This window comes from Chelon labrosus (genome assembly GCF_963514085.1).
Source record: "Chelon labrosus genome assembly, chromosome: 17".
Classification (NCBI taxonomy): domain Eukaryota; kingdom Metazoa; phylum Chordata; class Actinopteri; order Mugiliformes; family Mugilidae; genus Chelon; species Chelon labrosus.
In genome coordinates, this window is record NC_140350.1 from 11,421,995 (window position 1) to 11,444,291 (window position 22,297).

Below are 22,297 nucleotides of genomic sequence, written 5' to 3' on the forward strand. Positions count from 1 at the left end.
TTTCTTTTTCTAAATATGGGAAGTCATTTATTTTTTTAATCTGACAGTACAGTTGAAATGGACCAGAAGGTTAGATCTGATAACCTTTGGTGAAGGTTTTGGGGAAGGATCAACAAAAATAACATTTAGCCTGGAACAGCTCATGAGTTGATGCAGAGTGACGCATGGGCACTCGTGGCTTAAAATGGCACTGGATCACTACAGTGTTTGCTGACGTTGTGACCGATGAATTTCCAAAGTACCTACTTGACAGTACAGATGGACAATGATGAGGGTGGAATATTCTGCAATGATCAAGTCTTTCTGAAGACAACAACTGAAGACAGCTGTAGTAAAGGCCTGAGACACAGTGGGGTATAGTATCCATTCTATGGTGACGTTCATGGGTTTCTGATAGATGGATATACAGAACTGCAGTAACAAGATGTGATGGAAACCGATCAGCCGCAACATTAAAACCACTGACAAGAGAAGTAAATAACACTGATCATCTCGCGACAATGCAATGCTCTGCTGGCAAACGTTTGGACCTGGCATTCATGTGGATGTTACTTAGACATGTGTCACCCACCTAGACCAGACCAGGCACCCCCACCCCATCGCACTGACACTCCTTGATGGCAGCAGCCATCCCCAGCAGGGCACACACACAAAAACAGTTTAGGAACAACTCAAAAAAACATGAAAAACAGCACAAGGTGTTGACCTGGCCTCCAAATTCACTAGATCCCAAACTGATCAAGTATCTGTGGGATGATCCAGAGGCCCCTCCCCTCAACCCATAGGACCCAAAGACCACCACTAACAAAATTCTGTTGCCAGACACCACAGGACACCCTCAGAAGGCCCATGTCCATTCTCTGATGAATCACAGCTGTCTTGGAGGCACAAGGGAGACCTAAACAATATTAGGTCATAATGTTATGCCTGATCGGTGTATTTCTGTACCTTATATCTACAAAGACATACACAGTATTACTGCTTAAAGGAGAACATTGTGTTGAACTAATACACAACAAAATCTTCACACAGATGCACGGATGTAATAGATGTTATTTTAATAGGTGTTCAAGAAGTATAGTTGTGTCAGCAGAAAGTGTAGAGGGAATAATAGTTGCATCAGCAAACAGTGTTAAGACATAGTAGTTGTGGGTGGGGTGAGGTGGGATTTGGGAAGGTGTCTGGCTGAGGGATCCCACCCTAAGCAGGGATTCCAGTAAGGCAAGGCTGCATTTAACAACTGGGCTTTAACAATCAAAAATACATATCTATCATGATGATTATGAAGAACAAAAATTAGAATAAGCACACCATGCACAACCTATCAGAGGAAAGTGATTTAAAAGATCTGGCATAACCTCTTCATCACAATAAAACAAAAGGAAGCCATGATCTACATTCCAGTAAAGGGTAGATAATTTTATACACGTTCATGTATAAACAGATGCATATTCACTTGTATGTTTCATTGTTTTTTATTTGACTAAACCTAAAAAAAGGAACAGTAATAAATAAGTTGAAACTCTATCTGATTGCAGGAGTCGTCCTGTTTTATAAACTGTTCTGAGCAGACTATGACTTTTACTGCAAAGGAAAAAGAAGTAGCAAACGAGGGAAACCACTCAAAATGCAAGAATCTCTCACTTATCAGTCACATGGATGCTCACATGGTACAATAAGTCCATTGGACTTACAGCCTCCACAAATTTTTCCACAGAGTTCACAGCACAGCAGCTATCCTGTCATAAGAACTGTTGGTTGTAACAAACTATGCACCTAAAGAACAGTATACCATCATAGCATACATACAGTACAATCAAGACTGAATTAGAAAAATACAGGTACAAAATGATTACATTCAAGAAGACAGTACTAGCACAAAAAAGTATAATAGTCATTTAGGTAACTAATATAGGAATTTCAACATTATAGAAGCATTTTCTAGATAGAAAAAGTGAGGGTGTAGAGAAATGACAGATTATGGCTGTTTTTGTACATGTGTGGTTTTTGTTATTGACTGGATTCTCGTATATAGATATATATACTTGTTAAAATGCATAATTTCCATCAAGTGGGTAAAAATTATATATCGTCTTCAAACACCATGATCATTTTGGTTTGGGTCATAAGGTGCAAATACTGTATATTAAAAGAGGCATTGAGTGGTGCCCTCTTGTTGCACTTCATTCCAACTCTGGGTTCAAAGAACAAGGAAATCCCATTAGACACACAGGATGAATTGTGCTGATATTGTTACCTGAAGATTTAAACACCACAAAAATCCAGTGCAACTGCTAGCTTTCTCTTATTTTATTTTTTTTTCTACAGAATTTCCATTTGAATATACCTTTCCCTTTCTTTGGCAAATGTCAATAAACTCACTTGCTATAAGCAAATATATCTCTATTTTGAGGGGAAGACAATTTCTTTGTCTTTGCAAAGAACTACACTGATGTCTACCAGTGGAAGAACTATACAGTTTACTGCTTGGATGATAGCATCCTTAATGTAACGTTCTCTCTTATCTGAAGAAAAATATATATATATTTCATTATTAGGATTATCATAAAGCATACGGTGGTTCTCCTAAGCTTAACGGGGAAACATGCATTTAGTCCAAGCACAAATTTAGATACAGATTTGTTGCATGAAGAGCACTACTTGCACACAAGAGCCTACGTTGGCAAACCATTATTACTGTGTAACAATGCCCTGATTTAGGAAAATACTCTATCTATAGATGCACGAGACCCATCCGTTTCTTGCTTATCTGTCCTGTCGTTACAGCATGTGCCAGAAAGCAGTCTTAACACCGCCTAACACATATCCGAAAATGGTGATGCGGTTGTATTCAAATATTCACCTGCAGAAGTGTTAAGACCAGCTTTTTGTCTAAAGAAGTTAGCAGTTGTTTTTTTTTTTTTGAGTGCCTGTTTGCTTACCGGGCAAGCGCAGACACATCCATTATCTATGAGCTTGAGTATTGGGAGAACAGTCTTAATCCAGTAAACTTGTCCTCAGGAGAAAACAAAATAACACTAGTTCATAAAGGAGCTAGTTGAAAGAACACCATAAATCACAAATGTTAAAAGAAGAATGATCAAATACAAAATAAAAAGGCTATAAAGAGTGTTAACGTGACCAGGATCTAAAATGTCAAAAGTTAAGCATTGGTCTACACAGAGGATCGAAAGGCTGCTGGGTAAAGAGGTGATGGGTATTGCTGGGGAGGTTGCACAGCTGTCAGCCTCCGTTAGCCTGCTGCAGCAGCTCTACCAGGTTCCATCAGCTCTTGGGAAGACAACAAACCTGAAGCTTAATGGCATCCTGTCTTTTTTACAGCTGATCAACTGTAAACACAAGCATGGTCAAGACAGAGTTGTTGAATGGAATGATTCTGACCGAACATGAACAAAATCAATGTTTCATAAGGAATATGTATAAATATTTCTAAAACTCAAAACATTCATTGCATGTGACCTCTGAGTAGACCATTACTTGGTAATAAAATCTCAAAAGGCCAATAGGAAACAAACGGGGAACCATTAAATGCCTTGTCTCCTGTAACTCTAAGAGGAATCAGAGCGCAGCGGCGGTGGAATGTGTCAAAACACATTCACAAATCAGAAAACAACAAACATGGAATCATTTGTAATTTCTACATTGTGTCTTTTGACCAGTTGTCTCATTTCATGAGACGCACGTCTTAAGAGCGCTGTGACTGACGGAGACAAGGCATCTTATTACCCTTCCATGAGCAACTCAAACCCTCAGCAATGACTTAGTGCAGTTTTTACAGAATAAACAATAACATGTATTCAATAAAATAACTTGCACACGAGGAATTAACCGCTCTAATTGCTACGCAAACTGCAATAAGATCAAGTATCGACAAAAACTGCATTTCACTATTCAGAAATGTTTACGCTGACTTGGGGACTATGATGGCATCGAGCAAGAAGCTAGCTGAAGGGTGGCAAAGAGGGCGTAGGGGGGAGAGTTAAGGCTAAATTTCAATCAGTTTGACTTGACCTCCCCATCACAAGACACAGTTTATAAGCAGACCTATTGTCTCATAAGCCAGATAGGTACAGGGGAACCTTCTACCACTAAAACATAATAAACAGCACAAATATCCTCAGCTATATTCAACGCTATTTCAGTTGCAAAGGTGTGCACCGGTGTACTCTTCATATTCAGTCTAATATGACAATTGGTAGCTACCGTTTCTGTTATTAACAGCAGTAGCAACATCGTTACAAGCATATCAAAAACTCCACCATGATTTTCTTCTTTGTTTGAGTACACCACGTCAGTGTGCTAACCCCTATGCAAGCAGTTGGTGATGAAAGTCCATCCGTCATGATAATTTACCCTGGTTGAAGTCATTTTAGGTTTAAGCTAGAAGGAATGGGAGGGATAAGAGCTATTAAAATACAGAGGTATTGTACCAGAGGTGGAGGGAATTATTCAACAGGTGTGTGAGGTAAAAAGGTAACAGAAAGCTGTATTCGTCTATAAAACAAACCAATGCAGTGTTGGGTTTTTCTCTATATAGGAAGCCATGCACTGGGGACAGCTTGGTTCTTCCACAGGCCTTAACGGAGCATCTAAGAGGGAGTGAGGGCTTAAGAAAAGGCATTTTTCCTCAAGGAAGGCTTCGGGGACAACACTGAGACAGCAAGGAGGAGGAAGAGGAAAGGATCGCTTCTCCCCACCATGAATCTGAGCACAAGCAAATTCACAACAAAGGGGAAGGTGAAGTCTGTCCAGAGCTTCCTAATCAAGACTCCTTTCAGTGTGGGGTTAATGCTGAGGAAAATAAAGCTCCACTGCCAAAGTCCATGTTGCTTGTTGCTTGTCATTGCAGCAGCAGCAGCAGCAGCAGCAGAAGCCTTTTCACTGATCAGCGCAGGAGATAAGAACTTGAGTCTGGGCAAGCTCCTTCTTCTGACTCTCAGCCAATCCTCTCTGGCCTCTGAAACAGAATATCAGAGAAGACTTAAGAGTGCATGCACTATTTTTCAGGTTAAAGGAGGTTAAAGTGTATGAGGCTTTGCTCGAAAGTGTCTTCACTTTGAATAATAACACTTTAAAGCAGTTTAAGCACATCATCACTTTCCTTTCCATTCAAACTGTATGTAAGTGTATCTTTGCAATATTCACCGATCAGCCACAACATTAAAACTACCACTATACTTAATAGCGTGTAGGTGTCCCTTGTGCCTCCAAAACAGTTGTGACTCATCAGAGAATGGACATGGTCCTTCTGAGAGTGTCCTGTGGTGTCTGGCAACAGAATGTTGTTAGTGGGGGCCTTTGGGTCCTATGGGTTGAGGAGAGGTGCCTCTGTGGATCATCCCACAGATACTTGATCAGTTTGGGATCTAGTGAATTTGGAGGCCAGGTCAACACCTGTTGGGTTTTTTTGTTGTTCCTAAACTGTTTTTGTGTGTGTGTCTGTGTCAGGCTGCATCCTGCTGGGGAAGGCTGCTGCCATCAAGGAGTGTCATTGTTATGGGGTGGGGGTGCCTGGTCTTGTCTAGGTGGGTGGTACATGTCTAAGTAACATCCACACGAATGCCAAGTTTCCCAGCAGAACATTGGATTGTCACAAGATGGTCAATGTTATTCACTTCTCCTGTCAGTGGTCATAATGTTGTGGCTAATCGGTGTATGTGTGTGTGTGTGTGTTCAATATCCATCTATAGAAAACAACAAAGCTAAGTGAAACAAGAGAAGTCAACTGGTAAAAACAACACGGTCCCCGCAGAATTCAAAATGTAGACCAAGGTAAATAATGGCAAATAATAAGTAACTTGACATTATTCTCAATTGGCACATTCAAAAGTAAGTAAAACACACATTATATGCTTCCGTCAATATAATCTACTCCACTGTATTGTATGGAAGCTCGGCGGTCTTTACCTGTGAACATTTTCCATGGCGGCGACCTCAGCGAGGGCTGCCAAGCTGAAGAAGGCAGGTAGCTCTTGTGGTACGGTGCTCCTCTCTGCCTCCTCTGCTCTGGGATTACTGTAGCACCCTTTTTCATTGCATAAATTCTGTTGGGGTAATGGCTTCTTATCCTGTTCCTGGTTCAAGTCCCTAGTTTTGTCCTCTGTGGCATAAAAGCAAACATGTAAAATTCACAGGAACAACATGCTAACACTATGAAACTGAAATTGTACAGTTCTGTCTGTGTATTACTTTCTTAGGTATTTAAATTGCTCCCTGGGGACAAATAAAGTTTTCTGAATCTGAATCATTAATGTGAGTGGTTATGGTGAGAAAAACTTAAATATACTGTTTATTTTTAAACATATCACGTATGACTTACTTCCCCTCTGGGCTGCTAGTCATCTACAGTAGCGAGCTTTCAGTTACAGCTTCCTTGATAATATCAGTGTTGTTAAAATACATTTCTTTTTAACAGAAATGTCAGACATAAGACTGACACAGATCTATCCAATGTGACAACGACCAGTCGTTCATTCATCACTCACCCTCGACTGGAGACACACTCCCATCAGCTATGCGCACCAAGTGTGTAATCTTGGTCTTCCTAGCCTTCCTCTTCTGGCTACCGACTAGCATCTCCATACTAGTAGTGCCCTGGACATCTGGGCACGTTATGGCAACGGGGGCACAACATGATTTGGCTTTTGAAGCTGAATCCAGAGGGGTGGAATCAGTCTGTACCACTGCTGTGGGGCAGAAAGTTCACGAGAATGGATTTTAGGGGTAATGACAATCGTATGCACAGGGTTTTCATTACATTATGCATAAACACAAGACAAATCTATTTCAGTCCTCTTAACGGGACACTCAGTTACAAAAAACACAGAAATATGTGTAATTCAAATTCAGTAGTATCATATTTAACCAGACTGGAGAGTTGTCTTTGCACATACAGTAGGTCTTAGCTGCTAATTCTTAGTGAATACTCCTTATGTTATTATTATATCTAATATTATAGTAAAGTTATTTGAGATACTTGAGATATCCAAGTATATTATATATACTATAACCTGGATGAATTTTATGAGAGCATCGCTAATGGGTTACTATAGAGGTCCATTAACTACCATTAATTATGTCTACTGCTATATAATATACAAACATCAACATTCTAGTTCACCTTTGTCCACTGCATCTGGTTTCTCCTTTTTGTGTTTGTGCTTCCTAACAATCTTGTGGAATGAAGTCTTTTTCTGAGATGAAGATGGTCCTGATATAGTAAAAAAAAAAACAAAGAAAAAAAAAGAGCATGGGAATGCAATGCTATGGAGTCAAAAGGTTTCAGTTTTAACAAAGAGAGAACTGGAACTTCTGCAAACAGGTGTAGATTGAGCCATGGATGACATGAGAGGAATTTAAACTGTTGATTCAGTGGGGAAGACTTGGCATTGTTCCTACCTTTTCCGGCTTTAGAGGTGTCCTCGTGGACCGTGGAGCTGTCAGTCTTCTTTTTCTTTGCGACAGCAATCCCCTTCTTATCAAATGTCATTGGGCTGTACTGTGGCAGGCTGTTAAACTTCTTTTCAAACTCCTCCTCCAGCTTCCCTAGCCTGACAAGTGAAGTTCAAAGTTTTACATAACCAAACATATACAAAACCTGAACATGAACCAGATATGAGAGGAATTGTATAAGTTAACCACACGCCTATAGATAACAGTAAACATCTTTGTACCTTCCTCTTTTCTAAACACATTCAGCTGTAACCCGCACGTTGCTTTATTTTCTACAGTAGTACAATATGATTTACTAACTGACAAAACTACAATTGTCAGTAACAGCATCCTAAAGTCTTTCAAGGAGGAATATTACAGTCAAGTCTGTGTTAAAATACGTGTCCTCCTTTATGGTTCTGGATCAGTAAATGGTGATACACAGATTTCTTGTACAAGAATATTCAGCAGGAAAACAGTTTGATGTTGATCACCAGCAGGCCTACGATATTATTTCATTAAATAATATTATTAATAATGAAAATATAAGTATGAATATACAGGTCAGTGAATACAATAACGGCTGCTACGTAAGGCTACACAGACTGTTTGAACTGTGCTTTGTGTTTCTGGTACTGGTGTCAACGACAGTAAAAATGTACCCGTGACGTGACATTTTATCAGCTCATCTGATGTATTTCTAATGTTTGTTTTTCCTAATTCTCCAATGGACTTAATAGAGTGATAACAGGCTAACGAAAATTAGTATCAGGGAACAAATACATTTCATAAATGTCGCAAAACTGGAAAATAAAAAGTGTTTCTTAAGATAAGAATTAACCTACTGGAGGTCCAGCGAGTGGTACCATGGTGCATTCACACTTCGACAGAGGCTAAAACTCTGTGAGCGTTGCCAGTGACGTTGGGTTCGATGTGTTTTTTTTGGAACGGGCAATGACAGTTTGAATAACACGGAAACAGGTGACTGGCTGATGCATCGCTGCAACTTTCACGTCGCACATCTCACGTTTGTTGCATCTATTGAAAACATATTGTAGTTTGCCGTTCTCTCAAGGCTAGTGTGAACGCACCATTCCACATTACAAATCAAAGTCTGCAGACGTACAGTATGTTCTCCAGATAAGTAATCTTTAAGTGAAAATAAAATACTTTTCATACATGGCATTATTCTCAGTTGTGACTATTGTGGGTTATAAGTTCCGTTTCTGGGAAAATTTGGAAAAAGAAACTTGACAAAATAGGGACTGCACGAAACATGCTGTACAGTATGTGAATCAATATGTAGTAGATGTTTGTTGATGCTGCAGATGTTTGGTTAGCAGGATGGTTTGTCTATAGGTGATCTAGGGTGCTGCGTAGTTTAATTTAGGTCAGACATTTACTGAGGTTTATTTAGAACATTTTAGGAGGACTGTTCTGTGTGCTTTGAATTTTATTTAAAGCTTAATACAAAGAAACAAGAAATATTTTTTTCTTATGTCCTTTTTTTTTGTCGAACATTATTTTGTTATAATAGAAAATGACTGTTCTCTTTGTCACAATGTAGTAAGAAGAGACATGACTCACCCCTGTGAAGACTCATCTTTGGACTTTAACTTTTTCAGCTTCTTGGGGTTATTAGGTCCCATCTGTGAAACCGTCCAGCTGTCATCACTCCAGTTAGCATCATGGTCACAAGCACGGAAAGCCCCTCTTTTACCTGCAGACAGAAAATAAGAAAAGACCATTCATTAACTACCAACATTCATTAATTAACTACATAACATACAGATAAAGATTATGCCCCCTATGTTGTTTACCCATAAATTAAAATTGATACCTCGGTCAATATTAGCTCTCAGTGAAGTCAGCATTCCCTCTGAGACAAGAGTTTTGTACAAAGCGCCTTTACAGCTCCGCTCTGATTTCCTGGAGCCACGATTCTCTGCGCTGGACTCACAAGTCGCACTCTCCTTCGCCCCGTCTTCCTCTTTGAGCTTAGCAGGTGAAAGGCTGCACGGGAAGTCAAGGGGTTCTGCCATGTGGCCCTGGAGGTCTGTGCTTCCCATATTGGCTTCTTCTGGTTCTGTGCTGGGGCTATCACCGGTCACCTCTTCCTTCAGCTCCACCTCAGAAGGGCTGTGCTGCCCACACTGATCATTGCCGTCATCCATCTCCTCCTCCTCCTTCTCCTTGACAAAAGTCTTGGCTTTGGGCTTAATTTTCTTTTTGGACAAACCGGAGTTTCCACTGCTGTGACCGCTTTGGAGCTTCTTTTTAGGCTTCTCCTCTGTGTCCTTCCAGGTCCCTTTGGCCACCGCCTCAATTGTACTGAAGACACTGTCCACGTTTGACTCCGAGCTACTACACCTCTTGATTATCTTCTTTGCCGAACAAAGGAGCTCATCGTTTTCACTCGACTTGGCCACGTCTTTCTTCTTGCTCTTCTTTTTGACACATGCGTTTTGGCTGATCGGTTGTGAGGGAGTTGCATCAGTGGAGGTAGAAGTGACAGAGGAAAGCGTAGGTAAGGGGGCCGATGTGTGAGAGGAGGGAGGAGAGCGGTCGGTGTCAGCACTGTCCTCCTTGTTCTCTAGCTTGATGTCAGTCTGCTGGAGGGACGCTGGAGAGGAGCTGTCCTCTGGCTGAGATACAACTGTGTCCATTTTTCCAGCTTCAGATGCCAAACACATCTTTTCAAACATAACAAAAAAAACAATGTTAATTAACATTTTACATTTTGAAGTGTTCCAATTCATTATACCGTAGCTGAGTGAAAGGAACTCATTATCTTAAGAAAGTACAATGATACTACAATCAGGAAACTTGTATGTTTTTGTACTTGTCAAACATCTTACTTCAGCAAGCTGGAAGAGGGCGGACTGTCCGCATGGTTTTCCTTCAGGTGCCACAGACAGTGAAGACTGTGAACAGACAGTAACATTCTCTGTTACCTATTGTTTTGTTAATGAAATCACAGTACTTGGCTTTCTGGAGATGCAAATCTATTAGCGTCCAGCAACATTTATTTATAGTTCTTGTAGTAAACACTAAACTTGGGGCTTGTATCATAAATTAAGTTCAATTTGCCTGCTTCTCTCCGGGATACCTTGCTTCACTGAGCTCGAAATTGTCTCTCTTGGAAGCTGCAGTTCATAGTAGTAGTATATATAGTATATGTAGTAGCACTGATCTTTTCTTTTTGCAGCTGTACGAATTATTATATATAAACAAATCTCTTGCTCTGTTACTTGACATGTTTACTGTTAACTGTTTGGTTCTTCAGGATCCTGTAATAATATTTTGTTCATTTTCAACGCTGTGATCGGTGGTCGCTGTTTGCTTTATAGGTCGCCAGCTTCAGAAGAAGGAAACAGTGAAGCGTTCGTTACCATGGTGAAACCAGGGTATGGTGAAAGCCCAAACCGTGGTACAGGAACCTAATGTTAGCAAAGTCATTTCCCCTCTTAGAATGAAGAATAGCACAATTACACTTATATTTGCTCAACACATTTCATGGCAAATTACCAGCTAGATTATGTGACGCATAATGATATTTTGGCCTGAGGGGAACATTAAAATGACTATGTATATCACTTTATTGATTTCTACTGGAGGAACTCATACTGGATATCTAATCTTTGAATATAAGCATCTCAGTTATGATAATTATAAACATTTTTTCAAGGCCTTTAACTCAAGTCGTACCTCTTCCATTGGGGAAAGGGCAGACTTGACCCTGCTTTCACACATGTCAGGCACTCTGTTTGGTATTGTCCCAGAAAACATCTGTGGATTGAAGAACAAGTCAGTTCTGGGTTACATGAGTCATTAATGCATCTGCATTAAAGGCATAATTCTGTTTCTTTGAAGTGTGTTGCATGAGATGCTTTAGCACAGTCGATAGCAGCTGGCACAACCCCAAATTTGAAGAAGACAGGAGTAACACCATGGAGGCCAAGTAGTAAACTGCTGTGGACTGTGTCAGCAGCAAAGCATATCTTAGACACCTTATTCAAGGCCGCCTAAAAAAAATCAGTATCAGGTTAAGTGCATGCCATATTTAGAACATTATCAGCGCTTTGCCTTGCCATCACACAGCCTTTTCCGAAGGGAAACTTAAGCTGTCATATCGCTCTCTTCAAGGCTAAGAGGCTCCATTGTCAAAAACCCTGATGCCGTTCTACTGCTGTGCTGGGTGTTATAAAACGTTAATTCAGATCCGACGCGCCAAAGTCTCACAATGTCACAAACTAACTAACTCATCAAAGCAGCAGTGTGAAGTAGTTGTTTTCAATGGAGTCTAGTGGCGCTGAAGGTAACATTGATGACATAACAGCTTCAGTTCCCTGGCAGACTATTCATTTTTAGATGAGTCTTGTTTCAGCTGGCAAAGAAAAATGTACAAAAGAAATACTGATGACTCCGTCCACATTAGTTCATTGCTTAGCTTATCTGTCAGTACTCCAGGCTGCTTCTCCATATATGAGGTGTGCCTGACCTCATGTAGGGTAGGTAATGCACTGACCATGGATAAGTACCTCAGTTCAAAGAAACATTCAAAATCATCAATCTTGCAGATTTATGGGATATTTCAGATTAATATGAAGCAGTAACTTGACGCTACATTACTGTGTAAGCACCATTAACATGTGAATGCCATCTGATGTTCCAGATAGTAAAGATAGTTTCATTTTACGTAGTGTCGCGCTGTTGGCCAGCTCAATGAAATGAAATGAAATGTGGTCTCAGAACACACCTCTTCCTTATCCTCTGGAAAGGATTTCCCTTCACTGGCTGTGTCAGGTAAACTAGGTTTAGTGCTTGAGGGAATCTAGAGAAGAAAACAAAACTGGGGTTAGTTAGTCACTCAAATAAAAAAATTAAAGTATTAAAATTCTGCATAATATACAAAAACACAAGCCTCCGCATAGAAAAAAAAAAATAACATCAAATTTTGGCGCCATCTACTGGAGAGATTACACATTACATTTGTGGCATCCAACAGTGACCCACCTCTCTGTTTGTGAGGGCATGTTCTCCAGCTAACAGCAGCATGCTAAGGCCTCCCATCTTAGTAGGATCTGCCAATGAATGACATAAGTTACGAAAACAATGCCACATTTAATCATGGTACGCGCATCTAACACTCTTTTCACAATACCCACCTGCCATGGCGAAGTTTAACTGTGGCATGCTGTCAGTTTTGGGCACTTTTTTGGCAGTAGAGTCCTTGAATGAGTGACAAGAGAATGACCAAACTTTTTTGCGAGGATTGCTGACTGGCTGACAGGAAGGGCTCTTAACGGGTTTGCTGGTAGTGGGACACCACTTGTAGCCCGGGTTTGCCTTCATAAAGGCATCCTTGTACTGGAAGAGCATACAGAATTGATTTGGTTAAAAGTACATTCTTTAAAACCATGAAGCTTAGTATTTCTAAAGAACTGAACACTGATGAGTAAGATCTAAAACCTCAAAAGAACGGAACCACTCCCTTAGGTATCGAGAAATGAAGAATAGAAAAACTCCAGTTACCCTTGTTGATGAAGATCACACCTTCTTGGGTGTGGTCTATTTATATTTGATTGTCATTAACCTCACAACATAAACAATATCCCACGACTATACCTGCTCTCCATCATATAACTGATGCAACAGTAGTAAAGCTGTACATGGTAGTCTAGGAACCTGCTTTTCATTACTTTTAGTTACTTTGCTGCTAAGGCAAGAGCAAGTTAGAAATAATGTTAGTACAGAGGCATGTCATACGGCGGACTCACCTCCTTGGCCATGTCAGTATACTTCTGCTTCTCTTTAGGCTCTAGCACAGCCCACCAGTCAGCCAGGATCTTGGTAGCCCCACGGTTGTCCAGGCGAGGGTGTTCTTGCCGCACCAGGGACCGGTGGCGTTTGCAAAAGAGGAGGAAGGCATTCATTGGCCGGCGTGCGCGCTGTTCATTTGTGTCCTCCTCCACTTCCTCTGTTGTGCTTCCACACTGCACCTGCGAGTCCCGGTCCTGACTGCACAGCACGGGCTGCTGAAAGCAAAGTTATGAATTGTTTAGTGCAATGCTGTACAATGTCTTCTGTACCGACTATGTGACAAACTGACAGATGACTTATTCAGTTCATGGACAAAGGGGGCTGATATAGTTTACTGACAAAAACACTCACTTTCTCCAGCTCCTCTTCATCTTCTTCTTCTTCCTCCTCAGAGAAATCCAGAGCCTTTTTGGAGAGAAGGGGGTGCCACTGTAGGCATTTGCGTTTGGGCCGTTTGCCAATGATCTCCCCGGCAACAGGTGACTCCTTACCCCTTCCTTCACCCTTCATGGTACTACCGCACCTAAAAGAAAAAACAACGAAAGGGGCGCACTATAAGACCATGTCTGTACAAAACATACACAGTTGTCAGAGTTAATATTACAATTTGTAATCTTGTTTTGATTGCATGTTAAAAAGCCTGTTAAAAAATATAATGCATTCAATTTGACAGCCTAATATTTATAGTGTATCTAAAATTCCCCTCTTTCCCCAATGAGGGGTCTTGTTCCCCTCAAGCTTAGGTCTTTTATCAGAAGCTTGAACAGAATCTTAGTTGCTCCTAGTACTGCACTCTTCTGGACAAATATCTTAGATGTTGTTCTTGGAATCTACTGGAGTCACTCTCCCAATTTGGGGCTCATTGCCCAAAGTATTCCTTAGACCTCAAGGTCATATTCTCCACAGATGTTTCTATTCACTATGCCAGCATCTTAGACATGGCATCCCATGTACGACCTAGTTGCTAGCACCTTACTAGCTAACACATCACGTTATCTTTTGGATTGTTTCTGGGGCATCTTTCCATATCCTGTACCTGGGGTCAGCCCTAGTGGGATAGACACCATTCTCTATTACTCTTGCACTTAAAGCCCGTTCCAGTGGTGCCATGATTAGCTCCTCTATTTTTCAGTACACACCATGCAGAGGTTTGTCCTCCTGTGATGGTTCCTGCTGTTATTTCTCTTGCTCCTCAGGTTTCTGCTGCCTGAGGTATTCACTAAACATTTCTTAAGAGGGGGCCATCATCCTGATGTACTCATGGTTCTTTGTTGTTTCATCCAGGATAGTGGCTCTGACCCTTACTAGTCCCTGTCCTTCTTCCTTCCGCTTAGTGTACAACCTCAGGGTGCTGGACTTGGGGTGAAGCCTCCCATGTACTATGAGCGTCCTGATATCAGTGGCCACTACCTCCTCATTTGGTCAGTTTATTATTCCAGTTATCTGATGACTGGTCGGGCACAGGTGCACAGGCTGAATCTTGTTCTTCCTGTTCACCTAACCTAACTTCTCAGGACTTGCCCTACTTCTGGTAGGTAAAGCAGTCACTATCACTGTCAGACCAGACAGAGCGACCTGTGCACACCCTGCACTGACAACAAGAAAGCCTATGACTCAATGCCTCACGCGTGGATCCTGGGACGCTTGAAGCTGTACAACATCAACAGGACTCTAAAAGCCTTCATCAAGAATTCAGTGGGGCTATGGAAAACAAGTCAAGGCAAGTCGCCATCAAGTGCAGCATATACCAAGATTCCGCATATGCCTAAATGTCCTGAAACAGATCATTACCAAGAGTGGGTATGGATACCACCTGTGGAATGACACAACCACCTAATCTACATGGATAACATCAACCTGTATACTGGAAATTAGCCGGGACATCGACTCACTGATTAATACCGTCAGGATCTGGAGCAACAATATCAGTCACGATAAGTGTGGTCGAACAGTAACAAGGAGAAGTAGGGTTGTCAGAACTGAGAAGGTAGTACTACCAGAAGGCAACATAGCAGATGGTCAGAACTACAAGTACCTTGAAATCCCACAACCAAATGGAAATCATGAAGAGGCCACAAGAAAAGCAGCTACAGCCAAACACTTAGAGAGAGCTAGAACTTTGCTCCTCTGGTGTCCCTATCCTATCCGGTCTACTCATTTTAGCATGAGTTATTGGGAATCTGGGAATCATTCTGGATTAGGAGTGTTCAGCCATTCATGGTGGGTCCCATCCCTTAGCAGCAGACTGCAGTTAGTTTCTTTAGCCAGTAGGCATGGATCATGTCAGGCCCTGTGCTGTCCAGCCCTTCATACTCAATACCCTTGTTTTGGATGTCTGCCATTGTGATGGTTACTGGATCCTGTTCGGGGAGGTTGCTATGGTCTGCTCTCAGATCCACTAGCCACTGTGCATTGGTGGTGCACGATAGTGGCTGATCACTGTCTCAGAGATAAGCTGTGGCATAAAACAATGCTTGATTTAATGATGTCTCTTTAAGTTTCTGAATCGCATTTCCCGTCTATAGGTTTAATTTAAAATGAACAAGGGAGCAAAAGAAGAAGCAAATCCTCCCCTCACTGACCATTATCTCATTAGCCTTAATTTACTATGCTAATTTTCTTGCTAAACTTGCCTTAGGGGATCCCCATACTGTGGGACCCATGGGTAACATGAATATGGTTGTGGACTCAGTAGCAGCAGCAGTTTTTTTTTTTTTTAGATTATATACGGGCTAATATGAGAAGAAGTGATTTAAGAACTGATGACTATCAGTGGAACACGTTTGGCCAGAGTTCTTTCTCAGTCATAGTGCAAAAACATAATTTAAATTGAGAACAATTCTAAATATTCTCATTTATACTTTATTATGTTATGCACTTGTACAAGACACACAGAGGTGGTCAGCAGGATTTGTGTGAATAAAATAAGAGTAAAATGGTGTATGTCACACAAGAGACATAAACAATACCAATTTTATGACATTTATAAATATGAGCAACTGCTGGTTTTGACGTAAGTTTGGAAAAATTTCCAAAGAACAAAACTGTCATAAAAAGATGCCGAGGTCAAATCTAAAAGTTGGAATTCAAGAACTGAATCTGCCAGGCCAATCAAATTGATTTGCAGAAGAAAAACTGTGGTACAGTCACCCACATCATCTGAGCGCTGTAGAGTTTGTTTACAACAGAATGACTCAGATTAGTTGTAGGACTATCCAATTGTGTGTTTTTTTTTTGTCTGTATCGGTTGAAACACACCACATAACGAAATCCCTCATCATCTCATGATCTGTATGAACTGAGTGGTTAGGCTAGAGTTGGACATGCAAGAGTTAGAAATACTCTGCTTGTTTAATGCAGTGCTGCATCTATTCAGTTTGATTTAACTACCTTTAATCACAGACTTTGGCTAACATGAGATGCCCATGTTTGCTTGCTTTTGCCAGCACCTCAATATTTTTCAGTGTTGGAAAATGACTTTCCCAGTCTCAATTATAACTTGGATGTTGATGCCAGCACTATTTGTAGGAGGTAAAGTGCTAACTAAAGTAACTCTGATATGACCTGAATGACCCAAGCTTGGCACACATAGATATGGGAAGTTTAAAACTACACTAAAAATAAAAATAACTTAAATATGAGGTGCCACACAGTGCAGAGAGATGTGTAGTATGAGTAGGTTTACAGAAGTAAACACTGCACTTAATTATCTATCAAGATGGAGAAGACAAACATTTAATGATTACATCAATTCATATAGTTACTCGGCTTTTAACATGTTACTACGGATGAGTAGCCTTGTGTATGTGGCACAGACGAGTGGGCTTGTTGTGGGAAAGTGTGTGGGAGAAGCATTAGGACGATACCGCAGTCACAGAAAAGTGTATAATACAAGAGCTATGCAAGTTATTTTAGTCAGCCGCAGTGGGCATTGATAAAAAAGTTACTGAAAGACTGTGTGGTGTGTTCGTTCACAGAACAGAAATACAAAAATCCCTGAATCCAATGTTACTACGGTGTCCCCCTGCACTATTCACGGCAGAGTTTTGCTAAATGCTACTTACAGAGTATACATTTTTACCAACAGAAACGCTACAGCAATAGATGAACAACCGGGTCCTGGTAGACACATGGTGGGTGTTTACAGTTAATTTTATATATATATACATTTACTATATATATAGCAACATTTATTTTAGGCTAGATTTATTATACCTGACCTTTATTTAATCCCCTTGATTTTCAAGCTTCAGTATTATAGTGCTACCATTTTGTTCCTTCTTCTTCTTTTTGTGAGTATTTTTTTTCATTAGGGGACATATGTACTAGGACTGACAGGTAAGTAAATACTGGATGTGACTTTAAGTGTACATGTATGCATCGTAATATATGGTATATTTTTTAATTTGTTTTTGTGAGTTTAGTCTTTTTTCATTAATGTTTCTAACTCTAAATATTAAAATCATGCTGTGTATGCACATTCAAGTGCATATTTGTTCCAAAAACATAGTTGTGTGTTTTTAATCATTGTTACAAAGCAGTTCAATATTACTGAACTATATTGTATTTGCAACGGCCGGTTTTCATATATCATGGGTATAAATCATTGCCACTCCGTGTCACCACTGACCGACGATGGTTTGCATCACCATGGTTTTCACATCTAACAAATAGCCTTTAATACACAGCGGTGCTGTTATCAGAGAACACCTGCTTTACAATCTTTGTTGCATTGTGATAATTCTTGGCATTATTTAGAGAATACTTTCACTCTGTGAATTTGGACTCTCAGGTAAAATGTCAGAAAGTTAGAAAGCAGGAAATGAGACAGCCATTGCACACAGGTTTCGGCTGTGAAAAAAATGCCATAAGACCCAATGAGAACAGGAGAAGGGAGCATGGAAAAAAAATAGGCTTCAAATAGAAAAATATGAAAAGTTCACGATCTAAGGTAGAAGGAGAAAAGATAGCAACATTTGATTTTCATCATAGTCCCATCTCCTTCTGTCTTAGACCTCAAACATATCACCATCTCTTGTGCTGTATGTCATGGCTGTTGAACAGTAGGCTGTCACCGTTACTGTCAAGTAATTGATTGCCATTGCAAAAAGGATTATAGTAACAAAATGATTAACCAAAGACATTGAGGTCTGCTGTAGGAAAGTAATTCAAGAGTTACATGGAGTAGAAAATAGAAAAATATGTCCCATCTTAAATGCTGGACAAAAACTTTTATGCTTTCTACTAATCGACACTGTCAACATGTTACTCAGCAAAGGAAAATAAAAATTGTTCACTGCCTCCACCCTGACACAATCTATTCAACTTTATTGCTCTGATTTCAGCAGCAAGTGCATTTGGATGCTCAGCACACATAAATCAGCTATCAATTAAGCATCTTAGCAAATTTCCATCTATTGCATTATTTTCTCCGTGTTTGCACTTGTTCTGGATGCCTAGTAAACATGGCACAAATTAAATTAGGAGTGAATGGATGACTCAATGGCTGTATTCTGCTCTGGACACCAGCCAGACTGGATGCCAGCGTTTTGTGTATTTATGAATGTTGAGTGGAAAGCGGGGAGTATACTTACTGAAGAAAAACTATGGAAATGCTGTATGAGTGATGAAGATGAATCTGCCACAGCCTTTGTCATGCAATGACGATGACCTATAAAATACAAGACACCGCTCTCAGTCATGCATTAGTGTCATTTCTGCAACAATTATTATATTTTTTTGCCACAACATATAATCTCGGTTGCAGGGAAAGATGAGTGCACGGCAACTTTAATTGGATCATTTTTCCCCCCCCTCTTTTTCCCTTTTAGTTAGATCGCATCGCAATAAGACATCATCAGCTTCAAAGTACGGTGGGACATTTTGTCTGATCTGATAACTGATTACTTCAATCGTGCAATCGTCCGCCCTTGTGGCCAAATCCAAAACATGTAGGCCAGAACCCTGCGATCACTGGACTAATTTCATACAACATTAAACAGCCCGACCTAAAGAGGCACATTTGCGGTGGCTATTTTGCTGCGCAGGGGGGTTTAGTTGTATTCTCAGGTAAAACTGCTGATGCCCGATCGGACTGTCTGTCTAAGGAGTGACGACTGGAGCTACTGTATCGAGCTCCTCGGGCTCAATAACAGCACGAATTTCGTAAAGTACGCGAATAATGAACCAGATCGCTCACCTAACGTGTTCCTACCTCTAAGCATATATTTTCATCCCCGTGCAAAATGTCGATCTGAGCTCTGACAAGACAGACAGACCGAATGAGAGTCCATCTTGCTTTGGTTTGCAGGAGGAGAAAAAAAAAAAAAAGCAAAAAAAAGCCAAGTACAGTACAGTAGTGGGGAGATTTCACTCCTGTCAAACTCTCCGATGACAATGTCGCCGAAATGTCTCACACTGAGAGGGAAAAAACATCCACAGTGGTTAATTAAACTGGGGATTTTCTGCCCGGGCACATGCATCTGTGGGTAATGTTTTGCAGAGCAGTAGCTCCATTTCCTAGCTGTGTTACTAGGAATAAAAGTAGCTAGTTAGCTTGCTAGCTCCACCGCCTGCTAACTGAACGTGACACGGTTTTAATATGCAATGGTTTCCAAACCAGCAATAAGCTTCTCGGCCACCTGCTGACGAAAAACATGGACTAAAACTGTGGTTAAAATACTTGTTTGTGCAGTTGGTGCTGTTCGTTTACATACAACGCAGGTCTGTGGCTATGTATTTGATGCGGATAGGAAGAGGGGGGGAGGTGGTGGTGGAGGAGGGGGGGAGAGAGTCATACCACCTCACTGAGAAACAGTTGCTTACCATCTATTTTCAAACAGGAGTGAAGAGATATATAAGCCGCGCGGTAATAAAGGCAGTAACACGTTGTGTATAGCGCTGGTCATCCGCGAAATGTCGATGGCAAACAAACAAATCCAAAGGTAAGAGCCAGCAGGCGGACATCATGTCCAGAGCCGCGATAATAGCAATTTTTCAGTGACTGACTGAGAGGCTGACAAAATAGCGACCGGGTTTTCGCGTCTAGTCGATGAAACTTCAAGTCCTCTGTCATGAAGGTGTCTCTAGTGGCTGAACGTACCTCCAGTATCCTGCTCAAGTACCGAGGGGGCCCACTCATCATCGGTGCCGTCCACCTTTTAAACTTATTGACACATCATAACAGTTCAGCACTGGCTGTACGAAACGCACAGTTGTGTTAAGTCCGTCCAATTAAATCGCGCGACGACGGGAAGTACCGAGTACAAAATAAAAGCTTGGAGGAGCTGCGAGAGAGAGAGAGCAGATCTTCTTCTTCCGCCACGTCTGGCAAACGTAATTTTTCTTTCTTTTTTTCTTTTCTTTTATATAAACTTATGTCAGCTCTGATGTTGCTGGTTATTATCAATCCTTTATTTAACAGCTTCAGACAACTCATAATCCTTTTACACTGGCATAAATCTGTAAAGAGATCAGACACCATTAAAAAAGGTTAAATAGAATCAAATAATAATATAAATACAGTGTATATACATTTTTTTTTAACTATTTTTGGTTTAAAAATATATATACACTATTTTTTTTACCTCTTCCCATGAAATTATTGTGACAATGTGATTTATACAAATAGGAATAAAAAGAGGAATGTGGCAGCAGTCAGTGTATATAGATAGATAGATAGATAGATAGATAGATAGATAGATAGATAGACCGATCAGCCGCAACATTAAAACCACTGACGGGAGAACTAAATAACATCGACCATCTTGTGACAATCCAATGTTCTGCTGGGAAACTTTTGGAAATTATATTCATGTGGATGTTGCTTAGACATGTAGCACCCACCTAGACCAGACCAGGCACCCCCATCCCATAGCAATGACACTCCTTGATGGCAGCAGCCATCCCCAGCAGGATGCAGCCTGACACAGGTGCGCACACAAAAACGCTTTAGGATCAACTAAAATAAAAAGCATAAGAAACAGCACAAGGTGTTGACCTGGCCTCCAAGTTCACTAGATCCCAAACAGATCAAGTATCTGTGGGGTGATCCACAGAGGTCCCTCCCCTCAACCCATAGTCCCCCACTAACAACATCCTGTTGCCAGACACCGCAGGAGACCCTCAGAAGGACCATGTCCATTCTCTGATGAGTCACAAATGTTTTGGAGGCACAAGGGAGACCTGCACAATATTAGGAAGGTGGTCATAATGTTATGCCTGGATAATATTGGATAGTGAAGAACATGGTATGTGGAACTTCTGAAAACAAGTACACTGAATTATTATGACCAGTTTATTATGATATATGGGAGTATATGCTATTAGAGTTACAGGCTCTCACAATTTATTCTCAGAAAATATTTTAGTCATTCATCCTCTCAGTGGTGTACTTTTATTTTTATGATGTGAATCGGAAGTTGCCTTGCTCACGCTGTTGAGGTTTACGGTGCCAGAGAAATGCAGGACTTTACCAGATGATGAATGTTACTGTCGGCGAAGGCGACACATTAAACGACGTCAACACACGAAAATAACCACGAAATGAGTTAATTCAGGCAGAAATACAGACTTGTTCAGTCACACAATGTAATAGAAATCACTTTCGTTTTCTTCGCGGTGGGTGAAAAATCCTCATCTCAGACATATCCCTCCCCTCCCCCGGTTCGCAAAGTGCTCACACACAGACTGGCCTGTGCTCGCTAACACCATCCCTGACTTAACTTTATCTCCGAGCACTGTCCGGCTCACAAAGGTCACCGAAAAGGTCCGAGTGACGCCACGAAACCCCGATAACGGCGTACAAGCCGCTGTTAACATCTATTTCAGCTGAGTGACTACTTGTTTTAAGCTTCCTGGGTGTTTGTGCGCGACACAAATGATAGAAACTGGAACAGAAATGTACGCCGGCCATTCACCGACACATACCTGACAGGAGCAACGCGGGACCCCGGTGGCTCGTAGCTGGAATAATCTTAAACAGTTTTAGTCGAGAAATTAGCAACAGTTTTGCACCATACTG

The 22,297-nt window shown here is 40.9% G+C and overlaps 1 protein-coding gene across 1 annotated transcript; it reads right to left on the reverse strand.

Annotated features, from left to right (window-relative positions):
• Nucleotides 1–986: 986 nt before the first annotated feature.
• bbx (BBX high mobility group box domain containing) lies at nt 987–22,297 on the reverse strand. The gene is given in 17 exon segments (XM_084565287.1): nt 987–4,978; nt 5,929–6,121; nt 6,507–6,707; nt 7,142–7,231; nt 7,420–7,571; nt 9,040–9,172; nt 9,293–10,145; nt 10,311–10,376; nt 11,161–11,241; nt 12,212–12,286; nt 12,469–12,536; nt 12,621–12,822; nt 13,233–13,490; nt 13,627–13,798; nt 18,870–18,877; nt 18,879–18,946; nt 22,204–22,297. Coding segments are annotated over 16 exon segments (2,685 nt in total). The 5' UTR covers nt 18,933–18,946; nt 22,204–22,297; the 3' UTR covers nt 987–4,899.